We start from the raw sequence: 24,626 nt of genomic DNA on the forward strand, positions 1-24,626 counted from the left end.
CTAGTGTGTGTGTACTCACTAGTGTGTATGTGGTGTTTCACTTCATGGATGGGTTAAATGCAGAGGTGGAGTTTCCCCGTTTGTGGGATTAAAAAAGTATCCAGATGTGTACAAAGTGCACAAATCATGTACTTGAGTTAAAGTCGAGACGCCCAAGGTAAAATATTCCTCCAGTAAAAGTAGAAGTTCCTCCCTTTAGACCTCCACTTGAGTAAAAGTACTAAAGTATTTACCTTCAAATGTACTTCAGTATAAAGTAAAAGTACTAAAAGAGTAATTCTGGCTCTGATGTCCTGTTATCATTTTTATAACCAGACTGGCTTCATGAACTCATTTCAGGTGAAAGTCCTCCAGCGTCTCTCTTGGTAAACCAGTCTTTTAATAGAACGTCATTAATTAGTGACGCTGACGTCTATTAAAATGACCAGAAGCACAAAACACTGAAGGTAAACAGTTTCCATCAGGGAGAACCGAGTGGCTCTGAAATCACTTTTTACACACAAGCAAAGTTTCAGTTTCAGATTTATTTACAACTTAGTTCCAAGTTTAAGTTGAATAAAAACTGGCTTTAAACTCAGGATCACAGATGAGCTCCTTTACTATGTTGATCTGTAGGCGTCTGTTCATAAACATAAACCAGCCCAAACTCATTTACTATAAAATGAAATGGTGTTTGTAGAAATTCAGAAAAAAGCCGCGTCAGTCTCGACTGCATATGTGGACATATTTCTATATTGAGCTCTATTTACACAAAGTTAGGTTAGTTCATCATTTATGTTGAACAGACTCTCCCAAAGTTTTACGCTGCTGCGCTGACGTTGAACCGCGTGCTGCACTGGGTCGGTATGACCAACAGGTCAAAACCAGCTCTAAACAAAGTGACCGCTGGGCCCTGATTGGTGCTCTGGCTTTACGCTTCTTTCGTTTTGACATGTTACGTTTTTATACACACAGAAACCAAAAGGAACGACAGATTTCTCAAAATGTAGGAGGGAAAAGTCGGATATTAGACTCTGAAATGTAGTGGAGTGAAAGGAAAAAGTCGCCCAGAAATGGAGAAACTTCAGTACAGATACACCAAAAATACTAAAGTACAGAAACCAATTACATTTACTCAGTTACTCAGTTACTGTCCACCACTGAAAGTATCACTTAACTTAAAAACCTTCTGTGAGGGAGCTTTTAGAGCCTTGAGCACTTTGGACTCTTCTCTTTCCTCATCAGCCCATTCTGAGTGATGACCGTTAACATCTTAACGGCCGAGTCAGCCTGAAAGTCCCAGAGCTCTGGCTGGATTCCCCTGACCGGAGCAGACAGTCATTACCGAGGGATTCAAGGCTGTTTTCATCCAGATCAACGCGTCCACTCCGGCTTGGTTCAGCTCTGCGGTCGACTGTTTCTGCCTTTGGGCGAGAAAACAGAACACTCGAATACCTGAGGCAGGTAAATGAGTTTCTGTGTGACGTAGGCAGGCTCACTGCGCGTGCGCACTGAGCTCGAGCCCTGTGGGGAAACACTGTCAGTATTGTTCTCGCGTCCAGTTTAGGAGCCCGGAGCAGCAGGAGGAGCAGCAGGAGCAGCAGCAGGAGGAGGAGGAGGAGCAGCAGCACTCCTCTGACAAATTCAACACTTTTCTTCTTCCAACTCCCGAGCGCTTCCCGGCAGCAGAGAGGACAGGAAAGCTGGGTTTTTTCTACAGGTTGTTGTTGTTTCTAATGAGCCTCTCGTAGACCCACCTGAGCCTGAGAGAGAGAGAGAGAGAGAGAGAGAGAGAGAGCAGCCATGCCTCTGGGGCTGAGGAGGAAGAAGAACAAGTCGCGGGAGAGCTCTCATCTGGTGGAGAATGAGGAGGTGGGCGGTGTGGGGAAGACGGAGCTGAACGGCGACGGGGTGGCTCCTCCGCCCGCAGCGCTCCGGCCCCGGCTGGTCTTCCACACGCAGCTCGCTCACGGCAGCGCCACCGGCCGGATAGAGGGATTCAGCAACGTCAAAGAGCTGTACGGCAAGATAGCAGAGGCCTTCAACATACAGCCCACTGAGGTAACCAGAGAGAGAGAGAGAGAGAGACACTGAGAGAGAGACAGACAGACAGACAGACAGACAGACAGAGAGAGTAAACACAGTAAAATAATCCATAAATGCTGAGAGAGAAAATTAATCAGAATTAAATGCAGTAAAATAATCAATAAATCAACATACAGCCCACTGAGGTAACTAGAGAGAGAAATAATCAAATAAACAATCATACATCCGTCTGTCTACCTTTCTATTACTCGCTGTGTGTTTGTGTGTGTGTGTATATATATATATATATATACACACACACACACACACACACACACACACACACATGTACATTTAATGTCTTGTTCATAGATTTCTTGAACTATTGACTAAAACATCTCCCAAATAAGGGGAATATTTAGCTGGTTAGGTTATTATTGTTTATAAAATTCCAAGATTTTTCGATTTTTCAGTTGTCTCTCTCTCGTATGTACATATACATATACATGTACGTGTGTGTGTGTATGTATGTATGTATGTATGTATATATATTCACACACACACACGTGTACATACATACAAAATCAATACACATTATGGCAGGTGTGCTAAACACTCTGTTCTACTACAGAAAAACTTCATATTTTTAAAGTAATATTTTTTTCACACGTCCGTTTTGTCCTCTGTGTAGAACGTATGAGTGTTGGTGATTCAGCAGATTCAGACTTTCTTTACATGTGAAACTCCACGTTTTGCCTCCACTCAAAGCAAAGAGGAAAGTAATGGGGTCTCTTAATAAATATAATCACACAAACACGCCGTCGGATTCCAGTAAAAACACGCTTTTCTCGGCGTATTGTCCTTTTCTGTGGGTTTCCAGGGACTTTATATTCTAGGGTCACGTACAGTGTACAGTGTAATATCTGCAGACCCTGTCGCTGTAGTGGATCGCGGTGTGTGTGCGCGGCAGGTGCGAGGGGTTTTGTTTGAAAGCTGACGCTCGGAGCGCTCAGGGCTGGGACGGAGGCCTCTGAAGGAGCTTTAGACTTCGCACTGCCCTTTGACTCGCTGTGGAAGTTAAAGAGTAGAGAGCGGCATTAGCTTCCAGGGGTGCTTCCTAGAAACCAGTCTGACGAGTAAAGGCGCAGTGTGGGCCGAGCCTGACGCTGGGCTGGGTGTGGGGTGGGGTGCGGAGAGTAACCTGGGCAGGTAACAGCTTGACACACTACCTGCTGGTTATATATTACCAGGAAGACCATCGCAGAACGAAGAGCGCAGCTCTTTACCTGTGAAGGCCTCTATGAGGCAATAAAGTCTGAGCTCAGTTGAAGGAGATACAGAAACTCATATCTCTGAAGTGGTAGCTCCCATATCTGTCCGTTCTCTAGGAAAAATGTTCTTACAAGGGAGTTCCACTGTTTGTTTGATATTCCTGCATATTTCAGTCATTAAAATGTGAGCAAAGTCGTTCAGAGCGGTTTGGTGTGAAACGCTGTGTTCTAGAGAAACTTACAGTCAGAACTGTTCACAGTGGTGGTGATAGGAACCAGACGTCCACCTCTAAGAGCTCCTTCACGGAAGGTCATTACATGAAATGGTTATGAATTCACTGCCTGACGAGACATCGTTTTACCATGGTTTTTGAGATTTCTGCTTAAAATATCTTATTTGTTTTAACCCTCCGGTCATCTTCCCGGTCAAATTGACCCGTTTCAAAGTTTCAAAGTACAGGAAAAACGTTTTTATGCATTTTTGGAGCATGAAACCTTTTCTTATTGCTCATTTAGTGTGATTAAACACGTCAGTTTGACCCGGAATAGAAGTTTGTACAAATCAATATGCCCCAAAATTGTAAATAAGAAAAAAAGACTAGTGGAAATTTTTTTTGTTTTTTTTTTTTTTTTTACCAAAGTATAGAAAAGAAAAAGGTTAAAAACTATTTTTTTAAAATGAAAAGTGAGTGAATTATTATAATTTAACTGATTTGTAATGGGTGAAAAACTTCATTGCGCTAATTATTGATTAAATTGATATTAATTGAGGTAAAGATAATATAAAAATATTTTTTGGATGGTTAAACATGTATCAGGTCAGTTTGAGCAGTGATCATTATAGCTGTTCCTTACAACCGAACATATCAGGAGGGTTAAAATAGATGAGATGTAAGGCTGCATGTGGATTGGTGTGAGGCAAAGTAGTCCCCAATACATACAACCCCAATTCCAATGAAGTCGAGACGTTGTGTAAAACATAAATAAGAACAGAATACGATGATTTACAAATCCTTTTCAACCCATATTCAATTGAATACACTACAAAGACGAGATATTTAATGTTCAAATGGATAAACTTTATTGTTTTTTGCAAACTGAAAGGCTCAGTCATTCACGAGCAAGGACGAGGCGAGGTTCACCACTTAGTGAACAACTGCGTGAGCAAATAATCCAACAGTTTAAGAACAACGTTTCTCAACGTGCAACTGCAAGGAATTTAGCTGTTTCATCATCTATAGTCCATAATATCATCAAAAGATTCAGGGAATCTGGAGAAATCTCTGCAAGTAAGCAGCAAGGCAAAAAAAAAACACTGAATGCCCGTGACCTTCGATCCCTCAGGCGTCACTGCATTAAAAACCCACATCATTCTGTAATGGATATTCCCACATGGGCTCAGGACACTTCAGAAAACCACTGTCGGTGAACTCAGTTCGTCGCTCCGTCTACAAGTGCAAGTTAAAACTCTGCCATGCAAAGCGAAGCCACATATCAACACCACCCAGAAACGCCGCCGGCTTCTCTGGGCCGAGCTCACCTGAGATGGACTGACGCAGAGTGGAAAAGTGTCCTGTGGTCTGACGCGTCCACATTTCACACTGTTTTTGGAAATCACGGACGTCGCGTGGCTTCATAGTAAAAGAGTGCGGGTACTAGACTGGCCTGCCTGCAGTCCAGACCGTCTCCCATTGAAAATGTGTGGCGCATTATGAAGCGCAAAATACGACAGCGGAGACCACAGACTGCTGAGCAGCTGAAGTTATACAACAAGCAAGAATGGGAAAGAATTCCACCTACAAAGCTTCAACAATCAGTGTCCTCAGTTCCCAAACGCTTATTGAGTGTTAAAGGAAAGGTGATGTAACACAGTGGTAAACACGCCCCTGTCCCAACTTCTCTGGAACGTGTTGCAGGCATCAAATTCAAAATGAGTGAATATTTGCAAAAAACAATAAAGTTTATCCGTTTGAACATTAAATATCTCGTCTTTGTAGTGTATTCAATTGAATAGAGGTTGAAAAGGATTTGCAAATCATCGTATTCTGTTTTTATTTATGTTTCCCACAAAGTCCCAACTTCATTGGAATTGGGGTTGTATTATTTCAGATTTATTACAATTTTTCCAGCATCAATATTACATATAAAAGCTAGGAAGACATGTGTGGGTTCACTGGTGTTTTGGGTAGTAAATAAAACTGTGTTGTAGACATGTTGACGTCTGGTTCCTGTCACCACCACTGTAAAGAAACCTAAGCCTGTAAGTTTCTCTAAACTGAACCATTTCCCACCAAACCACTCTGAACGACTCACAGTCTATGGAAGGTTTTCAGATGGTTTCCCAGGCCCAGAGTCTAGACTAAAAGCCGTATTAGGCTATAATAGGTTTCCAGTGGTGAATAGCCACGTGCACTATAGTTTATCCCAAAACTAGGCTTGACCCAAGCCTGAGAAACTGGGCTGTATTGCTGGTCTTGAACTTTTTCTGTGCCGTCAGTGAGGTGATGTGCAGGGTTGAGGCTTTCTCATGTGATAATTGGTGGGTTTTGGGGGTTTTTGGTGGGCGTAGGGCAAACTCAGGCCCTTGGAGGAAGTCCCTCACGTCCTGTGCGATGGAACTGCCTGAAACTTGTGCTGATAAAGCTCACAGTTAGGATCCTCTGGGGAGTGGGGGGCTGCCCACACACTCGTTCCATCCGCGGCCGATGGACAGGTCTAACTGGACCATCTGTCAGTCCTGAGGGTTACAGACATACTGCTGCTCTAATGGGAGGATGGTTCGAAATGTGTGGGAGGTTTAGTGACGTGGCCGTTGGTCGAGTCAGTTTAAACAGCTTTTGATTAGTAATTATAACAAATTTAGAGCGAATGGATGTTGGAAAAAATCTACATATGAAGATCCATGTATATCTGATTTTAGGACCTCCTACTACAAAGAAGGTGTAAAGTCTGAATGCTCACAGTGGTGGTGATAGGAACCAGACGTCCACCTCCAAAAGCTCCCTCACAGAAAGTTATTACATGAAATAGTTAGTGAGTTCACTGCCTGATGCCTGAGATGCTGTTTTATGATGGTTTTTGAGAAAAGCTTTTGGTCTAAAACATGAAATCCATTCATGCTGGAGGGGAACATGCAGGGCGTTGTGGGGCAGAGTAACCCCCAGTGAAAGCTTATTTTTCCAGATTTACTAACATTTTATCATCAAATTCCATATGAAAGCTCAGAAGACTCGTGTGGGTTCACTGGTGGGTTCAGACAGTAAATAAAATGGCTATGTTTGTGCTGTAGTCATGGCGACGTCTGGTTCCCATCACTACCACTGTAAAGACATCTGAGCCTCTACAGTCAACCACTTCACACCAAACCCAATGTAAATGACTCTGTTTACATCGCAACAGTTGGATTATGCAGAAATCTATGTGAGAGGATTGTAATGGAATATTATAGTTTTACTGTATAGTCACTGAAATAGACTATAGGCCTAATCCTCTCAACTTCTGAATTATATACAGCCATGATAGACTGTTTTAGCCTAAATCCTGAGATCAGAGTTTACTGATTTATTTTGCCATAGCATGAATTTTCCTTCTAGATAAGGAAGGAATAATATTGATAGTAGTTTTAGTTCTGAGGAAGCACAGTTTAGTGATTCCTGTACTAACATACAGTCTAACGCAAACGTCTGTAGCGCCCTGGACAAATAACATGTTTTTGTTGATTTCCTAAATAAAAATAAGTCAACGCTTCTTCTAAATTATGCATATTTTAATGTACAGTTACTGTTTGTGTAACCTGTTGGTGCATAAAACATAAAAGTGCAAAAAATATGCCACATTAAATTTTTATATTTATACTTTTTCCAGTATTTTAAATAGTTAAATTGTGAAGCAAGTTGCACATTTAAAGAGGAATTCCAACAAATTCTCAAGATTTCAGAATAATCAAATGGTTAAGATGTAAACAAAGTCATTCAGAGTGGTTTGGAGTCTGAATTGTTTACAGTGGTAGTGATGGGAACCAGACGTCAAAGTAGTCTGATGCCTTTAACAGAAAGCTGTTACATTAAAATTTTACCAGTTTACCCAATGCCTCATATCTGACACATTGTGATCATTTTGAGATGATTTTGGCCTAAAATTTATTTATTTTAATTCCATTATAGGCACTGTGAGGAAAAATAGTACTCAAAAAAGTTTGGAATCGTCATCATCATCATCATCGTTATTACATATAAAAATTCAGACAGCGTGTATAGGTTTTGTATAGTAATTAAAATGGATATATTTGCACTGTAGACATCAAGACTCCTGGTTCCTATTGTTGAATTCTGTGGAAATTTTGAAAAAGTGGTGGAGTTGCCCTTTACACTGTACACACAATGAAGTGTAAACTCATTTTCACTCGGAAAATCGACAAAACATGTAATTTGACTAAACATGCGACTGTGTACTGCTCAGCTGTGAAATCCTCCTATAGCTGCAGCATTTCTATCTTTATATATCGCTGCTGTCGGAAGAAAACCTTGTATCTATATTTTTGTCGTTTTTCAGTTTTTGACCTAATTTGAAAATACCTGTTGTTCTTTACATTGTGTGGGAATTTCAGGAAGAATGGACCAAAAGAAACGGCCCAAAATGACTTGGAAAGACGTCTGGTTCCATTGACTTACATTAAAAGTAAAGTATGTTTTTTGCTTCTCCTGTAAAGTCACCGTTTTGGAGATACAAGGTTTTGTTCCGACAACAGTGATTGTGTGTGTGTGTGTGTGTGTGTGTGTGTGTGTGTGTGTGTGTGTGTGTGTGTGTGTGTGTGTGTGTGTGTGTGTATACATACAAACACATACATCTAATGATCTGTCTTGCTACTTGGAAACATGTCAGTCATATTTTCATGAAGTTCACTCCAATTTGAATGACACAGCTCGTCTATTTGCCCAGTTCTGACCGCGGCGGCTTCCATGACTCCAGCGCTGCATTAACATGTACAGTCTAATGTAAAATGAATGAAACAAATAGGCTCACTTTGTCCACTGGCCTGGGTTTTGTTTTCCACAGCCAGCGCTGGAGCTCATTTCAGCCGACTGACTGTACTGAGTAACACCGGTAGAGCGATCTGACCTCACTACATCGGGCAAAGTCTGTTTATTACCATCGTAGCTGAAGCATAAAAGCACATGTTTGACTACGTGACTCCTGGATGCAGTGGTTGTCCATCACCTGTTCATGTGGCTGGAGGATCATTTGCTTACAGTTTGAATGCAGCGCTGTGAATAGAACAAGAGACAAAACTAAGCGATGGTGAGAAAGTCTGAGAGCTGCGCTTAAAAATGACCTCCAGGGCCTTCAGATTATGGCCATGTTATGGCTCGGTTATGTGAATCCCATTGCAAGGAAAAGCCCTAAAAGTGTCGATGCAGCTTGATTAGTGGATTTTGCTGGTGTGACATTTAGCTTTTATGACCAGGAGCGATTGCGAATCCCCCTTTGTCTGTTTAACTGTGCAGAAGTCAGAGACCACCTTTCGTGTCCTAGTTCCAGTCAAAACAGCCATTAAGTACTAGTTATTTTCCAGCGATGTTTCCAAGGAGATTAGATATAAAACAATCCACTTGCATAAGAAAGAGGAATGTCAAAGGAAAATTAGGACCAATCCCATTTTATATGTGTACCCCTAACCCTTGTTTTCGAGCGTCATCTTGCCCTTTGAAATCTTGCCCTACAAAAACGGGGCCAGCAAATAAAAAGAGCCTCACTTCATTAACAGCTACCAGCGCTGCTCTGTAGGCGACCCTGCCCGTCTGCAGTCACAGCAGAGGAGGGGAAAATTCAGCTCCTCACTTTAGTTACATTTAGGGATCATACGCCTTCAAATTTCCCCCTGGGATCAATAAAGGAATCGGAATCTGAATCTGAAAGAGGGGGACAATTATTTATTATCACCCACCACTCATTCTTCAGTGGTTAAGCTTAAGTCCGATATTCACTAGATTCTTTTTGGAATTTTCCTGTTCCACCTTAAATGATGCCTAAGGTGCCAGAATGTAACTGCTGTCCCATTTAAGGTGGAACGGGAAAATTTGAACAAGAAGCCGGTGAATGAGAAACTTCAGAAACTTCTTTTAATTCTCTTTCTTTTCTTTGCCGTTTCGTAGCTACTAGCTGGGCGAGACTGTTGTCTGTGTTGCTATGGCGACCAGCCGTCTGCGCTGATCTTCAGGGTTAAAGGGTGAATCAGCAGTTCTACATTAACTCCAGTGTTTAAGACCATTTACTGTTAAACTGTGTTGAACGATCAGCTTTATTTTACTGTAAAAGAGGATTATTTTATTATTACCATCAAATCCGATTCTGCTGTGGAGCCACAACAGGGCAGTAAAAGAGCCGCATGTTGCTGACCCCTGGTGTAGCTCAACCATTTGTGCAAGTTTGTTTGCTGTAGGGATTTTAGAGGTCTTCGTTGGGTCACAAGGGGTTGTTGAGGTATAGAGTAGGGTTTACTCTTAAGGAAAGGTTTTAATGAACGTTTCAACCCTTTTACCCACAGCGTAATTAACACTACCTTCAGGGATTTGAGCAGTAATGGTGCAGCAGCCGAGTCACTGACTTGCCTCAAATGATAAAGGGAAAAGCCACTTGTTGCCCTCGTCGTATTCATATACAGTGCTGGAGGTAAAAGCCAAAGCGTTAAATTATTTCCCTATATTTGCATTGTTGGTAAGCAACAGACATCAGGAGCACTGGCCTTAGGGCAGAGCTGCTGTGTTTGGAGAACGATGGTTATGAAGGTGTAGAACCTCTTGAGAAGACGTTTAAAGGCTTGATGGGTCCTGGATTGTGTCTTGAAAGGTGCACAGCTCATAATTCTGCTAATTCACACTGTCTTATTGATGAGTGTAGGTGTATCACTGGACTGGCTCTTGTTTTGTGTTAGAAGGCTGCTGAAGATCCAACAGAGGAGAGCCAGAGCCAGCAGAGGACATGGGCGGGTGGCAGGGTGGAAAAAGTCATCATGGAACACTTGGCAGCTAATAACAAAATAATAATAATAATAATAATAATAATAATAATAAACAGCAACTATATTTATATGAAACAGCAGCTAGTAAGGGATTAATAATAATAATAACAATGATAAACTAACTATATGGAACAGTTAGCAGCTAGTAAGGTAATAATAATAATAATAATAATAATAATAAACAGCAACTTTATATGAAACAGCAGCTAGTAAGGGATTAATAATAATAATAACAATGATAAACTAACTATATGGAACAGTTAGCAGCTAGTAAGGTAATAATAATAATAATAATAATAATAATAATAATAATAATAAACAGCAACTTTATTTATATGAAACAGCAGCTAGTAAGGGATTAATAATAATAATAACAATGATAAACTAACTATATGGAACAGTTAGCAGCTAGTAAGGTAATAATAATAATAATAATAATAAACAGTAACTATTTATATGAAACAGCAGCTAGTAAAGTAATAATATTAATAATAAACAGTAACTATTTATATGTAACAGCAGCTAGTTAGATAATAATAATAATACTAATAATAAACAATAACTTTATATGGAACAGTTAGCAGCTAGTAAGGGAACAATAATAATACACAGTAACTTTATAGAGCATGTTTATAAAAGTAAAAGCAGGAAGAAAAAAAACAGTAAGACAGAAAATGCCGTCATATCAAATGACATTGTTTATTTAACCTATTGGAGGGAAAAAGCATATAAGCAATACATTAACAACCATTTTGGGAGAAAATATAAAAATATTTAACAGAAAAAAATTTTTAATGTTTAATTTTTTTCTCAAAATGCTTTTGTGTACTAAGATGTGCAGAAGCGAGTTCTCTGTAGAGGATGTGTTCACTTATTGTCTCTTAGAACATCAACAAAACACATTTGACCATGGGTGCCAACATTTTTGCACACGTTTGCCAGTCCAATTGAATGCATGCTGATTACAGATTCAGACTGAGGTGTTTAGGCTCACTCTACTCAACAATCTGATGGAAAATCTCTGTTTACATGCTCACAAGTAATCCGATCCAAACTTTCACACATGCGTAGAGAAACACTTTGTGTAGATGTTACTATGACGACCAGCATCACGAGTCCAGTCAGAGTGAGATGAGCAGCAGTGAGCAGTGCTTGTGTTTTTAACTGCTTTAAAATGACGTCAGACTCAGGAAAACGTCCTTCACATGTCCTCCTTAAAGAAGGCCGACGTGTTCTGAGACACATAAGCTGGACGTCCGTCCCACCGCCGTCTTTTAAAGATCAGAGCATGAACTTCGTCTCCTCTGCAGACCAGTTTCTGCTCCGCCGTGTTGAACGGTATAAACTCTCACTGTGACGCGACGCACATGCAGAACGGACTTAAACTTTCCGATAGGGAATGTAATCGGATACAGGCGTTTACACTGATATTATTCTTCTATTTAACGGATTATTTACAGGATTACCCACCTTATTCAGTCAGGTGGAAACTGTATTCTGAATGGCCTCAATCAGACTCGCCTATTCCAATTGAGGTGTATACATGGACATGTTAAATTCCGATTGAGCTATTAGTCGGATTCTTAACAGAATATCAGGCTGCATGTAAACGTGGCTACTGTGTTGTGTATGTATTGGTTATTGTGCTGATGCACTCCACACTGTCTAATGGTGAGACAGCATATTGTAAATGGCCTTGTCTTTCGTTGTTGTAAAGTCTTGATGTGCTTTGCTTATGCAGCGTCTCCTGTGAGATGAATGGTGTGATATTTCTTTAGTCACTCAACTCTCTGAGAGTGAATGAGGCCTCAGCCCTGCCGAGAATTAATTAGCACTGACGCGCTGAGCTACTGCTAAAAATATCAGGCTCACCATGGCCACAGACAGCCTGAGCTTTAAATATAAAGCCAAATATTCACCGTCCTCCGCACTCGCGCTGATTCCACAGCAGACAGTTTTAGAGTGACATGGCCGGAGTGGGCTTTTTTAGTCATTACTTCTTCATGGTCAAAAAGAAGAGGATGACTACATGTGGAAATGACTGCGCCGGCTCATCCCAAACATGGAATTCTCTTTTATCTCAAAGACGCGGGTTATTACATAAAGCATTCGATCAAAACACAAGCGCATACTTGACCTCTTTCAACAGCTCCTTAAGCAGAGTGGAATGCGTTCAGACCCGTAAGACGCCGCAGGTTCAGCCTCGCTTGGAACAGGTTTTTAAAAGTTCAATCACTAGTTTGGCAAGAAATCAAACGCACAGGCGTAGGTCTTGCCTTAAATGCAGTCGGTGAGGACTTGTTTGATTGTTTGGTGTCCTAACTTGCTTAAAGATTCAAAAGATGGTTCTTATTGGGTTCTTTAGTAAAGAAAATGGTTCTATATAGGACCATGAACACTCAAAGAAGCAGGGTGTAGCTTTACTTCTTAAATGGTAGCGCTCATGTTAGGAGGCTAAAATCAAAAAACATGTTGTATTATTTCCAAAAAAGCCAAAAAACCCCCAAAAACAGTAGATGTTTGTGTTGTAGAGGTAACGGAAGCTGCCTCAGATGAGCTAATGAGGTAGCTCTGAAGAGAAACTAGCACAACGCTGAATGAGGACTCATCTTCTACATCTTCTCCTTCGTGGACGATGTGCCAACATGTTACTTTCTCTGAGAAATATATATTCATTGGGCCTCATTTTCCAATATCTTGGACATCACATTCAGACACAGCAGTGCTGCTATAGTTTTTAAACACTGTGTCCACTCACTGTCCACTCTATTAGACACTCCTACCTTGTCGGTCCACCTTGTAGATGTAAAGTCAGAGACGATAGCTCATCTGCTGCTGTTGGTCATCCTCTCGTCCTTCATCACTGGTCACAGGACGCTGTTTGCTGGATATTTGTGGTTCTCAGTTCAGTTCAGTGTTTAAAAACTCCAGCAGCACTGCTGTGTCTGATCCACTCAGACCAGCGCAACACGCACTCTCACACCACCACCACCACGTCAGTGTCACTGCAGTGCAGAGAATGACCCACCATCCAAATAGTACCTGCTCTGTGAGGGTCCATGGGGGTCCTGACCACTGAAGAACAGGGTAACAGAGTATCAGAGAAACAGATGGACTACAGTCTGTAACTGTAGAACTACAGAGTGCAGCTATACAGTAAGTGGAGCTGATAAGATGTAGGGACACAGTTTATATGATGCTAATTGGTGGGCTATAAGCTTCCATTGCTTGTTAGCTACATTAGCCTCATATGTCTGGTGCAAAAAGAAACAAACTTCAGGCACAAAACCTGTCTTGGTTAATGGACTACACTCAGAATAAGAGTAAGAGGACGCTGTGTAGACTGTTAAAGTGTAAAACTATTGCTTTACCGCATTTCCGCCTGGGTAATGATTGTTTATGTATTACTGCTGATGAGCATTTCTGGCTCATGTATTTGGACTTAAGCGGTCATGTTATAAGCCACTCAGTCAGTCATTTAAAAGAATGATTTAAAATGACTGACCCCACCCCCCAAACAACAAACATATGCTGTCCTGCTGGAAGGCTTGTGGCACGAACTATGTCCAGATCAGCGTTTTAACCTGCTTAACTAGGTTAATCTTTAAAGCCCAAACTCACCATAAACACCGGCTTTGTTTTTCTTTCCCTGACTGATACTGAAGTCCGGCCGCTCTCGAGGCTCTGCCACGTCCATTCTTGCTTAATTAGTGTAGAGTGCAGTGGCCGTGCCCCAGAGTAGTCCCCCGTTGCCACAGAAACAAGCCGTGCTGCCTGCTCCAAGCACTGTTACACTAATTTTTAGGCCTCTCTTTCTAAGGCCTGTTCTGTTTCCCTAGAAGTGCTTGAACAAGGCTGGTACATGCTGTCATACGCTGGCGTTATCAGGGCAAGCTATAATTGGTCATTGTTGTTTTCATTCATTTTCAAACTCTCTGGAGCTCGAAAAGGAAAGGAAAATAATTTCACTCTCTGTTCTTTGGAATCCAGAATAATGACATTTGTTTGTATTGCATGTTTCATTCATAGCAATGCAGCTTTTAAAAAGCCAAAGAAAAGCAAAAAGTATTTAAAAGCTAAATAGAAGTAAATAAAACTGTCAACTGAACGAGTCTTCCAGCAGTTAAAACTGCACTAATAGTTGTTTTGTGTTTTGTTTTTTTTTTTAATTGAAAAAGTAGCATTACTGAGTCAGTTTTTTGGCCCAAATGTACGTCTTTGAGGCCTCAAACGCAAAATCAACGTTATACTAATGAAGATTTGATGACAACAGTAGATAATCACTCGCATCCTCGGAGGACGCGTCCGTCAAGTTTCGGAAGGAGTCTGAACACCACCCACATTATTCTGCATGCTGTGTGCAATTACACCTTTCCACCAGAGAGGTCGCCAAATCACATCTTACATTATGCAGCTTTGAAGGAATCGACATGTACTCTAGCACCACATTTTGTACTAACTGTAAGTGGTTTTAAAGTAATCCATTACAGAGGAGGTTGTTTATCTTCATATCTCCAGAGACAGAGTAGTACAGTGCATTTGGACAGTCCTCATCAACTCGTAAATTCAGAGAATTGTCACATCAGATCGTAAGTAAGTAGTTGTTTATGTTCAGGCCGACATCAACAACTGGTGAATTTAAATTTAACACATAAAAAAATATGTATCTGTTGTGCTTGATATGCTGTGTTGCCAAGTTCTGCAGCATATTTTCTCATAAACTCAGGCACAGTATATAAACTCAGGTGACTTGCCCGGGTTTACCGTTCGTGTTTATGACTTTGTCAGACATTTAAGTGCAACTTCCGTGAGGTTGACTCAGACATTTGCAAGTTTAAGAGCACCGACCAAGTGCGTTACTGCTGCAGCAGAAAGACAAAGAAAGTAGGGAAGGGAAATATGAACTAATATGACATTTTATACTATTCAGACAATAACTGTGTCATGATATACATACTACACCTAAACTGTCACTGGGGTGGTCCCCTCAAGGGTACACGTCAGTTCCTTTAGTCAGGGAACATAATTATTCCATAATGATATTTTTTAAGCTGTACTGACTCCACACACCCTGCCTCGCCTCCAGGCTTTTATTTTATTGTTCTGTTTTAAAACATTTGGTAATGAAACACTACAAATACAAACTTTTTACCTGGAAAAACTGATTTAAGGTTCACTGCTGTACCTTTGCGGGCGCAATCACACTGTTTGTACCTTGATGAACTAAATATACCTGATATTCCCTGTGTACCTCCCATCTGTAAAATGCTGTATTGATCCCTATGGAGAAAAAGTAGCAATTAACACCAGACAGTATGTGCACGTGATAATTGCACATAATTACAAGTGTATGTCCTCAGTTTGCCCTGGTCAGCTTGTGTGTATCCCATAATTGACTGGACCTGCGAACCGAGCATGTCCTGCAGAGACCGGAGCTTTGCCCCATACGGCGCGCCCCTCTACGGGTGGTGTGTCGTTGCAAGGAGGCAAAGGTGCCCAGGAACATCCTGTGCACTTCAAAGCATGCCTGTGAGAGGCAGCATGATGTCAGCTGCATCCTTGGCAACGGCAGCGTGGGTGTCTGTGAATCCGCCCACAGATAACAGCTTTTAGTGTATTTTTTTTTTTCTTAGCAAGACTCGAGCAGGCGAAACCTGCTGCTTCATTCACTCTAACACCCCCGCCCCCTTTCCAATACCCCTACCCATGCTCCCTCCTAATCCAGGCCTTTTTATACGCTCCGGTTACCAAGGGCAACATGCCTCAGTGTGAGTGCGTGTCACAGCTGATGTGTGTCCAGCGCACAGACGGCTACAAAACAGGCCAGGTTTTGTCGGAGCACCTGGCAATCCGAAGGTCACTCTAGTTAATTGATACAAGCCAATATAGCTTTTCTTCCTTTTTATGACCACAAATTCCAGTCTTGTGCTCTGTCCAAAGGTCTGACTGAGTGTGTCGTCAGACGTTTTTATCAACAAACGAGTACAACGTAAGATCGGCTGCTGGAAGTGAGCCAAATTAGCATTTGAAACGCAGCCCGCTTTGTTCTCGCTTGCCCGTGCCGTTGTGTTCCAAGGCCCTTATGCTAAACTCTCTCTCTCTCAGCTAGAACGTTCTTCCCCTGGCTCTCGCCAGCACAGTGCCTCAACGGTTGCTCTTAAATCTGGCAACAAATATCTCAGGTTGCCAGGCATCGTGTTTCCTGTCTTTGCTGCCAGAGGTCACACTGAAAGAAGGGATGCCAGATTTGAGGGCGATTGGAACCCACGATATGGTCACTCTATCAGTGCATATGGACATCTCGCCGTCTGCCATGTAGCGGTTAAGAAACCCATCAGACTGACCAGACGGATCAGATTTCAGTTTAAAGGAGCAGCCGCTGGAGTCTGTTCCAAGTATTCAAGTTTCATGATATTACTGAATAGGTCACTCTGTTATTAAGGCCTGGGATAAATCAGTATTGTGCAATGTGTGTGCATGGGCGTTTCATCATAACGTTCCCGAAGCCTTTGCTCTACCCATTCCCAAATGCTCAGGGATTTACCCATTTCCTTAATTAAACCAATGGCTTTTCTTCTCCATAATTCAAACCAATTACACTCACATTTGGTAACTAATGAGTGAAAGTTAGAGGCTATTTAGAGGTAGAGGTATTTCATCAATCTTTTGTTCAGCCTTCTCATCAACATAGCCCATTACCCTTTTCTAAAAAAGCGCTTTATACTATACACTGTTAGAAATAAAGATTCTGTTCAGGTACATCAAGATACAAACACTGTAAATGTTCTCTCAAAGGTACAACAGTGGTCCAGTTGTGTGCCTTAAGTAAGTTTTTCCAGGTGAAAAGTACGTATTTGTACCTTTTCCTTAACAGAACCTTTTTTAAAGCAGAACCATATAATTAAAAAGCCTGGAGACGAGACTGGGTGGGAGGAGTCAACACAACTAATTTCAGTGGATTATGGTTCAGTTATGTTCCCTGACTAAAGGTACTGAGATGCACCCTTGAGGGAACCACCCCAGTGACGAGAGGGGTCCTGCCCCAGTGACAGTTTTTTTCTGAGTGTGTATCTATTTGCGCTGTGGAACGTTAACCTTCCTTTCTTGCCTGGCAGATTTTGTTTTGCACCCTCAACACTCACAAAATTGATATGGAGAAGCTGCTTGGAGGGCAGATCGGCCTGGAGGACTTCATCTTCGCTCACATTAAAGGGATCAAAAAGGAAGTGGAGGTGTTCAAGGCTGAGGACGCGCTGGGCCTCACCATCACAGACAACGGGGCTGGATATGCATTCATAAAGGTAGGATCACTGGGCAACATAGTCCTGAGAAGAAAAAACACGTTCTTCCAAAGCGTCACCTGAAGGCACCAAAGTGAGTGGATCTCAAAATCTGTTTGCTTTTGACGTGAAGCTGAATCTGATCATGTGACAGGCTCCAGTCCTCACGGGCCGAAGCTCTGCAGACTTCAGCCTCATTGAACACACCTGATTCAGGCCTTGGTGAACGCATTCAGAGCGTTAGATGAGGGTAGACGCTAATCTCTGCAGCACTTTGGCCCAGAAGGTCCCCAGTTTGACCTGCCTGGTTTGGAGAAACATATGGTTGCTGTCAGAACTAAAGCTTGTATACGAAAGCTCACAATGGCAGCTTTACAGGAGAAGGAAAAGCTGTAACATTCCATCATTTCTGACCGTTTCTCTCGGTGAGTTCATCATGAGCTGTTGGAATTTACAAATCATGGCTTTTTCAGACAGTGATGACGTAACTCCTGTACAAAATTAAATATCCAGGTCATGATGACTGAAGAGAGTCTGCTCTGTCATCTGGAATAAATATGGATGTGACTTGCTGTTTTTTTGAGAAGCGAGGAGAAGGGTGCCACCTTGTGTCGATGAGGCCTGCCGTAGCTTTAGTTTAGCTTTAGCAGGTTTAGTTTTGCTCATCATGATTCAGATTCATGATCTGGGTTAATTTGAAGAAAAAAGAAACTATTGTTTATATAAACTGATAACAGATTTCTAGGTTATGCATCTGCCAGCAAAGCATATGGACTTGCATCCCTTCTAAAACCTTTTCAGAAGCTCCAGTGAGGATTTAAATATTTCAGACTATTCAGAAAAAAAGATTTTTTAGATGTTTTATTGAATGTTTCAAGAATTCTTTCAAAAAAGAAAAGTTTGTTAAAGGATAATTTGACAAAGTCTACTAAATTAGAATTAATAGACTAGTTTATTTGCATTTTTACTCTGATTTTTGTTAAAATATCTTCTTTGAGATTCGATGTCCACTTTGAAATCTGATGAATTCTGGATGCAATTTCTTTATAACGTAATTCTGGACGTTATACAGCTTTTAGAATCATCTGCAGCTCTGTTTGTCATTTTGGACTCCTCTTAAATTCCTTCATTTTTATTTACAGCTTCCCCGTGGCCTCCTTTCACATTTGAGTGGTAGTGGAACTCACCAACACCACCCTGCTTTATCTGTTTATCTGTGCGGCTGACCTGATGATTTCTAGGTGGTCCTAATCTGAAAAGCTGACTACATGTTTTATGCGTAACCCCACACATTTCTGTGTTTGTGCAGCGTATAAAGGAGGGCAGTGTGGTGGACGGTGTGAAGGTGATCTGTGTGGGAGACCACATCGAGTGCATTAACGGGAAGAACATTGTGGGAACGCGGCATTACGAAGTGGCCCGAATGCTGAAGGATCTGCCCAAAGATCAGTCCTTCACCCTCAAACTGGTCGAGCCCATGAAAGCCTTTGGTCAGTCTTTCTCCAAAACTTCTTCATCTGCTTAACTGATGGGAATAGCAAGAGTCAAGAATACGTGAATTTTAGAAAAGTGATCAGTAGGAAAGAAACTAAACACAGCTTTTAGGCAGAGGTCTTGTACATCTGACTGAAACTGTGTATTGATTTGGAGATTTTAACTCAAAACTAACTCTGACCTGGCTGCAGTGTCTGAAACACTGGCCCAATCCCTGTAGATTTCTCGGTAACTAGCTAAATTTCCCATTCCACCTTAAATGGTGCAGCAGCTAGGTTTACCATTTAAGGTGGAACAGAAAACTTTGAAGAATCTGGAGAATCTCTGACTTCATATCACTGAAGAATCAGGGGTGCGTGATAATAAATAATTGCCCCCCTCTTTGAAGGCGTATGATGCCCTAAATGTAACTAAAGCCCAGCAGTGAGGAGCTGAACTTTCCCCTCCTCTGCTGTCACTGCAGACGGGCAGGGTCGCCTACAGAGCGGCGCTGGTAGCCGTTAATGAAGTGAGGCCCTTTTTATTTGAGGGTCTCATTTTTGGGGGACGATTTCAACCATTAACCCTTGCAACTCAGTTCCAGGAAGCAAGATAACACTGGAAAACAAGGCGTAGGGGTAAAAGCACTAAATGGGGTTGGGCCTTTGGTTTTAGGTGTTTTTATCATTTCAGGTCATTTGTCCCTTAACTTTCCTGTTAACTTTCTTAGAGTGTTTTGATCTCAAACAGCACTGGTTTCATTGCAGATATGCTGGAGCCAAGGTCAAAAGGAGGCAAACCTGGAGGAGAAAACAAGATTGGCACTGGCAGAGGGACTCTCAGACTACGCTCCAAAGGTCCAGCAACCGTGGAGGAAGTGGTGAGAACACTTGCCATTATTATGCAAGTAATGATATCGCTTGGCCAGTGCAGTATATGTTGGCAATTTGTCTGACTGTTTCCATATGGGATGCTCTCTTTCACAGCCCACAGAGTTTGAAGAGAAGGCAGTGAAGAAAGTGGATGACCTGCTCGAGAGTTACATGGGCATCCGTGACACGGAATTAGGTGAGTGGATGTATAAACTTAAAACGTTACACATTCCCACACATTCCCTCACATTCCACTTTATTAGAAGCACCAACCGTACTGGCCACTTTGAGCTCCACCTACTTTATGCGCCAACTACTGTATGTAGACTGTTACTGTCTTCCAAAGCCTAACAGTGGTTAAAAACGTTCTCTGTTAGCCAAAGTTTAGGCATTCAAACTAGTAGGCTTGTTCTTGCCAACCAAGATATCCTGCCTCATTAGACGCTTCATCTGACCAAAGATGAAAGGATGGCAGCAACAGATGGTCTACAGCAGGGGTTCCGCAAACGGATGCAACTAAGCAGGAACACTGCTGATTCTACTCGCCTAATCAGTTGGTCAGAGGTTCACACCTGCTTAGTTCCGATGAAAACCTGTGGTCACATAATGTTCCTGCAACTTGACAAAGTTGTAAGCAACATATCTAACCACTCCACTGGCCAAATTAGCTGCTTGTTCGTGCTGAATCCTGTCATCTACATGGGCTTTGTTCTTCTCGATGTACTTAAAAGTTGATAGACTCTCTGTATTGCAAGACTTTGAAAATTACGCTGTGACGTTACTTTTGTACTTGACCTTATTAGGGGGCATGGAGAGGAGAACAATCACAATAACAGAAGGCTAAAAACGTTGCTCAAGGTTGCTCAAGCAGCCATTCTTACAGCTCCTGGCCTTAGCTGACTAGTCAAACCTGCTGGTCACAGAATGTTTTCATGGCTCAGGAAACTGAAAAAAGTGAAAAAGCACCAAAAAGCCAATAAGGGTCTCATTTTCAGCTGTCCAACAAAACGTCATCTGTTCCATTTTCTTGTCCGCTGACCCGTTAGAGCTTCTTTTCAAATGATGAATTCATCACGAGATGCATCATCAGCATTTTGATTGGCTGTTTCATGAAACTTGTTCCACGAATTTAAGACGCTTGCAACAGTGTTTCAAATGAGTGTTAGGACGCTTTACATTCTGCAACTCGAGAGCAACATTAAGAGCCAAGTTGGAGCTACACCTTCTCTGTATTGATCTTCTACATAGTACAGCTCTTGAGACGAAAGTAAAAACCTGTGACACTCATGACTCTCATGACTATCCCTGATAAAAGCTCCCGCCAAAATGCAGACGTTTCTGCCCATAGCCACGTTATAGTGAAAGCTTTTTACCTCTGAGTGCCATGAATTTTGACCTTTTGCTCAAGATTTTGAACTTGATTACCAATAGCAAATCGCTGTTGTCGGATGAAAACCTTGTATGTCCATTTTTGTCATTTTTCCGTTTTTGACAGTTTGAAAATGCCTGTTGTTCTTCACATTGTGTGTAAATTTTATGAGAAATGGACCAAAAGAAACGGCCCAAAATGACCTGGACAAAATTCTGGTTCCATTGACTTACATTAAAAGTAAAGTAGGTTTTGTCCTTCTCCTGGAAAGTTACCATTTCGGAGAGGCACGTTTCTGTTCCAACAACAGCGGAATGTTCATTTCCTAAAAGCAGCCCTCTCTGTTTGTATTCCTCCGAATACCACAACTCCCATTTCTCTCCCACAGCGGCAACAATGGTGGAGGTCGGTCGGGACAAGGTGAACCCGGACGAGTTCGCTATGGCTCTAGACGAAGCTCTCGGAGACTTCGCCTTCCCAGACGAGTTTGTGTTCGACGTGTGGGGAGCTATTGGAGACGCCAAGCAGGGACGGTTTTAATCTCACCCCCCCACTTCCCATGCTCAGCGAAGTCTTCGGGATGCTGTATAGAGAACAGCAGTACGTAGAAGGGAGTGATGCTGATTTCCTACCACTGTGATCTGGCGGCACATATACTATAGCTCACTCAAAGTGTACTTATTTTCTTAGGCATCACAAACTTGTTAAGGCATATACTTTTCTGTAGAGCGGAGAAGCAAACCCCAGTCATTTTAACAGGGCCCTCATATTCTGGGGATTTTAAAATTACACTAAGAAGAGTTCTAGTTTTTGTGCTTCAGTTTGCTGATTTCCTTCTAAGCACCACGTATCATGAATGTGCCTTTCAGGCTGATTTACTAATGTTTGATTAAAATCGGTAACAAGGTCAGTGAGCGGTCACTGTGTACGAGTAATAGAATGGTCTGTTGTTTTGTGGGGTAGTGATTTTTCTTGAACAAGCTCACTGAGGCCTAAATGAGGGGAAACTCTGAATATAAGTGAATTCATGTGTGACCTGGGCGACAGTCACAAGCATCCGGCCTGTTTAATGTTCGCACCACATTTTTCTACCGTATTTTCTAAACCATGTGCTAGAAGGGGCTTCTTTTACTGCACTTGTGTTGACCTTAGATTCAAAGCAGGTTCGCGTTGCTTAGAAATCTGTTCCAATGAAGGACTATAGGAGTTTTAGCCTCAAGTCTAGACTTCAGTCTGCCGTTATGTTTTATACAATATCTATGACTAAAATATGAAATCGTGACGCTTAACTTTAGACGAGGGTGATCTCCGACACATTCCTATGAGAATATTTTGTACATGAATATACGATAATTGTCATTTTATAGATGGATAGATATATTTTCAGCCTTTTAATTTATTTGTTTAATAAAATTCTTGTTTTACGCAGAATGTTTCGAGACACTGGACGAGGACTATTTTCGATATCTGATATGTTTTATAATGAAATTTCAGCTTGGGAAGCTACAGTTTTGCCTCAGCATTAAACTTCTGATGTAGTGCCATCTTATTGCTAAGCTAGTTTTAGAAAATCTCACTGCGGCGGCTCAAAGTTTGTTGTCTGCCTGTTTTTTGTCCATCGGGGAGGAAAACGTACTAGTGAGCCAAAAATGAAAATGGAAATATGAACAGAAAGCTTTTAATTAATGTGAGAATCGCTGGCTCAGAGCTAGTGCGCCACCTGCTGGACAAAAAACCTCTATTGGGCTGCTCTTTTTTATAATCGCTGTAGTGTCACTCCATAAGGGACATTTGTGATAGAGATTTATGTACGTATGTATGTATGTATGTATGTATGTATGTATGTACGCCTACACAGATGTATTGTGTTATTTTGTATGAACAATACTTTATTGTGCTCAAATGCAGGTACTCAGTTAAGCAGCGTGGGACTACTTTCACCAAACCCTGGAAAAGATATCGGTGTCGGATATCAGCGTCCTATTTTATTAAGCAAATGTTTGAATAGTCACTCACTGTGATGAATAAACTACTATGATCCTTGTAGTTCTTTATGAAGTAGTATTGTTTCACTGGGGCAACAGTAGGGGGTCATATTTATTGTCATTGTGATAAACTTGTATTACACTAATACAGTAGATCCATTATAGAGCCTAATTAGTCCTGTTTAACCGGATCCAATGCAGCACAGTATAATCGATGCTGTCAGACCAAAACCTTGTATCTCCAGAATGGTAACTTTACAGGAGAAGGGAAAAACCTACTTTTAATGCAAGTCAATGGAACCAGACGTCTTTGCAAAGTAATTTTGGGTCATTTCTTTTGGTCCATTCGTCATGAAATTTACACACAACGTAAATATATTTTCAAACTAGCAAAAACTGAGGTGGTTTTGTTCTGAGAGCATTGATATGGTAGACATAATTCATTTATACATTTACCACTTTCCAGCCTCTCTTTATCCATGTTTCTGTTACTCTGCCTTTAATGCTGTTGTATTTAAATCAGCTCTTTTCTGATTGTCCTGTATTGTACCTTCGTTCAAGAGGGGGCGGAGCTAAACTGCTGTAGGCTGAATAGGCTTTTAACTACGAATTCAAAACTGGCTGTTTGTGCAGTTCATTTGATCATATATGGACTCTATTGAGTGAAGCTTTAACAATGTTTAAATATTACATTTTTAAAAAAAATGTGATTTTCTATAATATGGGCCCTTTAATTTGGTATAGTATTTAAAATACTATTGGTTCTTTTTTTTCCCCCGTTCCAACTTATCAAAATGAAACACGATAAATATTGGCTTTTGTGAAAATGTCGAAGTATTGTGTTTCGATTTTTTGCCATATCTCCCATCCCTAGGCAACATTGTCTTCTTTCCTCAAAATCAAAATATCGCTGCTGACAGAACAAAATTTCATGTCCAAAATGGTAACTTAACAGAAAAAGCAGAAAAAAGACACAATGTAAGTCAATTTTGGTTTTGGTTCATTCATCATGAATTTCATCAAATTGCATCAAAATCTGATGAAATGCAAAAATGGAGATACAAGGTTTTGTTCTGACAGCAGGACCTGAGCGACGTCACCACGTTATCAAAGGAAATATCACAGATGAAGCTGCACAAACCCATTCAGATGTTTGGGATTATCTTCAGCACAGAACCATATATATATATATATATATATATATATATATATATATATATATATATATATATATATATATATATATATATATATATATATATATATATATATAGTGTGTGTATGTATATATGTATGTATGTCCATGTAGAAGTTCACAAGAAATGACTGTGTTATGTCAGAATATGATAATGCA

The 24,626-nt window shown here is 41.1% G+C and overlaps 1 protein-coding gene across 1 annotated transcript; it reads left to right on the forward strand.

The window, feature by feature from the left end:
• Positions 1 to 1,342: 1,342 nt before the first annotated feature.
• gipc2 (GIPC PDZ domain containing family, member 2) lies at positions 1,343 to 23,333 on the forward strand. Its single transcript, XM_017703371.2, has 6 exons — positions 1,343 to 2,040; positions 17,409 to 17,594; positions 18,883 to 19,063; positions 19,814 to 19,926; positions 20,033 to 20,114; positions 21,676 to 23,333. The coding sequence occupies exons 1-6, from the start codon at positions 1,783 to 1,785 to the stop codon at positions 21,825 to 21,827; spliced, it is 972 nt and encodes a 323-aa protein (XP_017558860.1). The 5' UTR covers positions 1,343 to 1,782; the 3' UTR covers positions 21,828 to 23,333.
• Positions 23,334 to 24,626: the final 1,293 nt, after the last annotated feature.

Source organism: Pygocentrus nattereri, chromosome 2 (assembly GCF_015220715.1).
Source record: "Pygocentrus nattereri isolate fPygNat1 chromosome 2, fPygNat1.pri, whole genome shotgun sequence".
NCBI classification, from domain to species: domain Eukaryota; kingdom Metazoa; phylum Chordata; class Actinopteri; order Characiformes; family Serrasalmidae; genus Pygocentrus; species Pygocentrus nattereri.

What these genes read in the sequence shown, in the direction of transcription:
- gipc2 (XM_017703371.2), top strand. Translation starts at nt 1,783, where the DNA reads ATGCCTCTGGGGCTGAGGAGGAAGAAGAACAAGTCGCGGGAGAGCTCT. An exon ending in TCAACATACAGCCCACTGAG is followed by an intron (nt 2,041 to 17,408) that starts GTAACCAGAGAG and finishes CTTGCCTGGCAG; the next exon opens with ATTTTGTTTTGCACCCTCAA. An exon ending in CTGGATATGCATTCATAAAG is followed by an intron (nt 17,595 to 18,882) that starts GTAGGATCACTG and finishes GTGTTTGTGCAG; the next exon opens with CGTATAAAGGAGGGCAGTGT.